The sequence below is a fragment of the Buceros rhinoceros genome, unplaced genomic scaffold (genome assembly GCF_000710305.1).
Source record: "Buceros rhinoceros silvestris isolate BGI_N320 unplaced genomic scaffold, ASM71030v1 scaffold7916, whole genome shotgun sequence".
In the NCBI taxonomy this organism is placed as follows: Eukaryota; Metazoa; Chordata; class Aves; order Bucerotiformes; family Bucerotidae; genus Buceros; species Buceros rhinoceros.
This window is the reverse complement of record NW_010415733.1, coordinates 20,253-23,657: the sequence shown is the minus strand read 5'-3', so window position 1 is coordinate 23,657 and position 3,405 is coordinate 20,253. Positions and strand designations below refer to the sequence as shown.

The window sequence follows — 3,405 nt, the reverse complement described above, 5'->3', positions numbered from 1 at the left end:
GGAATGGGGACAGGAGAGCTGCAGAGTGCTGGGGTGTCATCACTGACTGCCATCCCACCCCAGGGGCTGGCCTCACCCTCAGTCAGTCCAATTTGGAGAATTTCACGCCAAGACCCCCAAACCCCCCAAAACCTCTATGCTGAGCATTCATCCACTTAGGAGTGGGGCCCCTGCTAGCGTCTGCTGCCACCGTCTCTGCGCCAGGGAGAGAGTTCTGCTGATGCCCTGTGGGTCAGCTCTGACCAGAGGGCACAGCAGAGGTGGGGCAGCAGGTCCTTACTTGTATGATAGCTGTCAGGCAGGCTAACGTGGCAGAGATCTCCAGCCTGGCCGCTTCCAGGGCTGCGGTATTCACTCTGGTCTCATTGGTGGTGTGGTTGAAGTACTGGAAGTCCGACTCTGGAGCCAGCTCATTGCAGACGTAGCCAACAATAATGCTGATGACTGCGAAAGTACCTGCAGCACAGCACCGTGATGTCAGTAGTTTTCTCTAGAGAGCGACCTGTCCTGGAAGGCACTTGGACAGGTGACCGAGTCACCCAGCCCATCACCGCAGCCAGCCCCGCGGCAAGAGGCAGCAGTGGCTCATTGGGGTGAGATCCTGCTGTGCAGCCAGAATCGGGCATCCCATAAACCCCTGATAGACCAAACATACCCAAATATCTCGATTCTGGGACACACCAAGTGTTCCCAGGCAGTATTTAACAGCCGTGTGCAGACAGTCACTCTGCAGGTCTTACCTGGCACCATCTGGTGGATCCCACCAAGGAAGAGGTATGTTATCAAGGGGAAGAAGGAGGAGTAGAGCCCATTGACAGGAGGCAGGTTGGCCAGCAGCGCGAAGGCCATCCCTGGAAAACACGAGGGAAACGGGCAGGTCACCAAGGTTTCTGCAGCTGCTGTCAGCCTCCTGCCCCGCTCATGCTCATGCTCACATCAGCTCCCAGAAGGATCTGCAGCCAGCAGAGATTGCTGCGTTCTGGGCAGGAGAGGCCGAGGAGGGCAGCAGAGAAGGGCACCACAGAGGGACAGCCAGGATGGAGGTGGAGCTTGGGTTTATACATGTCAGCAGTAGAGGTAGCTAACCCCCCCGACTGGACATCAGCTCTCATCCGCAGAGCTTCACTTGAGCTGAAAAAGTGCTGTGCCCGCTCAGTGACCCAGAAAGTCATTGAATCTCACCTTGTGGCACTTGAATCGTCCCCGCGCTGAGCCCACCGAGAACATCAGGCAAAATGTAGTCTTTAATTTTATACTTGGGAAGCCACACAAGTATTGGGAACAGGCTAAAGAGGATGAGTTTGAATCTGGAAGCTGAACATCTAAAGGAGAGAATAATAATAATAATAATAATAGGCAAATAAGTAAAGAAGGAAGGAAGCAAGTGAGCTGGGAAGCGAGCAAGGAAGGGAGCAGGGAGGAATCTTCCCAGGAATGTCTCAGCCTTTCTCCCACACCAAATCCTGAGCCCAGTGTTGGGTGCCAGCCCTTCCCCGTGAGTGCAAGGCTCTTGCAGTGAACTAGCTGGACATGCCTTGAAGGGTTATTGTGGGGACATTCCTGACTCGGTGGGAGGGCGCCAATGCTGCCCAGAGCAAAGGAGTGAGCTTCCCAAATCTTCCTACCTTCCCTTCAGACAGGGGGTAGGAAGGAGACAGAACCGAGTTGAGGGGGTGGTTGCACAGAGCCACAGATGAGCTTTCTCAGGTGTTTGGGCAGGAAAACCCGAAGTGCGTCTGAAAAAAGATTGCTCTGGGTGGACACATGCAACATCTCCCGTCTGCCTGCTAACATGTTCTCTTTCCTGTAGTACTGCCTTCCCTTCTCCAAGGAATGGAGATAGACTTCCAAGTCAGTGATCAACAAGGTTATTAATCTTTATTTGCACAATTATTAATCTTTCTTGAAGGAAAAAGAGTGCTATTTTTAATCAGCAAGTTGATAAAAAGAAATCTCATCTGGAAAGCCTGAAGAAATCATGCACACACCCTTACCTACGTCAGCGGTTGTACCTTTTTCATTACTAAAAACAATTCAAAAGCAAATCCCACATCCCAAATGCGCTCAGTGCACACTGTTCCACTTCTTGGCCTCACAACCTGATGGCCGAGGCAGTGAAACGAGGAACCAGTTTCACTTGCTTCGGTAGAATTCTCATTTCTCCTGTGCCTTTCATCCATCAAAGCCCTGAAGATTGTGGAGAAGGTTTCCCAGGATAAAAAAAATGGACCCATTTTTATGGGTCATTTCCCAGGTCCATTTTATGGACCCATTTCCCAGGTCCAAATTACTTCCCAGTTCCAGACCAAATCCGCTTTACATTTACCCCAGCTATAGCATTCTGTGTTACCTGAAATGGTTTTTCAATTTTTCCCCAATGGGGTAACTTCTGCTTTTCTTCTCAAACTCTTCATCAAAGAGGCTGACCGAATATGCAGGGCGATCGATGACATAGCGAGGCCTGGCGTGGCTCATCTCTGGATCATTTGAATTTTTCCCAGAAAAAAGAAAAAAAGCAAAGCCAAGAATGTGAGTGGAGCTGCAGTATAACAGACCAGACACCTCCAGCGACTGGGAGCCCTCCCCAAACATCTCCACCCTAAATAGTTTCCCCGTGGCGCAGAGGCAGGTCCTGGGCGTGGCTTCTCCCAGCTCCGGGGATTGCTGCTGCCCGGCATGGGGAGCTTCACCGGCTATTTTGAGATGATGCTAATGAGCGATGCTGCGTGGAGGGGACTGGAGTGCATCCTGGATTGTCTGGGAGGAGAGCATGGGTGTTAATCTTAGCTCTGCCAGCCTCTGCCTTTTTGCCTTGGGTGAGTCACTTGACCTTTCTCATGCCTCGGTTTCACCATCTGCCTGTGGGGTTGTTGAGACTTTGCAATGCTGGGCAGCCCTACGGTTTGCAATGGTAGATACTGGCACTGAGATTAAAGGCGGTTCCCATCTGAGGTGTTCCTGCTGCGCTGCCGAGCAGGCTTGTTTGCATTCAGCACCCTTCTGCTGTTCCTCACTCACTCGCTGCGAGAGGCTGTGGACAAGTCCTTGGGTTATTCTAGGAAGCAATGCGCAGAGAGATAATCATTGCCAATGCATTTCAGTGATGAAGATGCCAAAACATCTGGATGGACTAGTCCCACCCAGTCTCTGGGTCTCACCAAAGAAAGATGATGAATTTCAGAGAACCCTCGTTTTCCTGTGACCAGCAGTGCCGGGGAAGAGGGGAGAATCATCACCAGCTGGAGAGGCTGGAAGTGGAGGGAGGAAGTGGTCAGATATAAACCAAGGATCTTGGTAATTATTTGTGGTATGGCCTGCATCTAAGTGGGTCATTGCCCAACGCAGGAGTAGAAGAGGGGGTGGAAAAATCTGGTGATTCAGGCAGGAGGATGTATCAAGAAACAA

The 3,405-nt window shown here is 51.3% G+C and overlaps 1 protein-coding gene across 1 annotated transcript in view; it reads right to left on the bottom strand.

The window, feature by feature from the left end:
- Nucleotides 1–2,475, bottom strand: part of SLC26A9 (solute carrier family 26 (anion exchanger), member 9) — a 13,748-nt gene extending 11,273 nt beyond the window's left edge. Inside the window, exons 1-4 of the mRNA XM_010137525.1 lie at nucleotides 2,351–2,475; nucleotides 1,183–1,322; nucleotides 741–851; nucleotides 281–456 (exon numbers count right to left, since the gene is read on the bottom strand). Of these exons, the coding sequence (XP_010135827.1) occupies nucleotides 281–456; nucleotides 741–851; nucleotides 1,183–1,322; nucleotides 2,351–2,475 (552 nt within the window). The remainder of the gene's footprint in view (nucleotides 1–280; nucleotides 457–740; nucleotides 852–1,182; nucleotides 1,323–2,350) is intronic.
- Nucleotides 2,476–3,405: the final 930 nt, after the last annotated feature.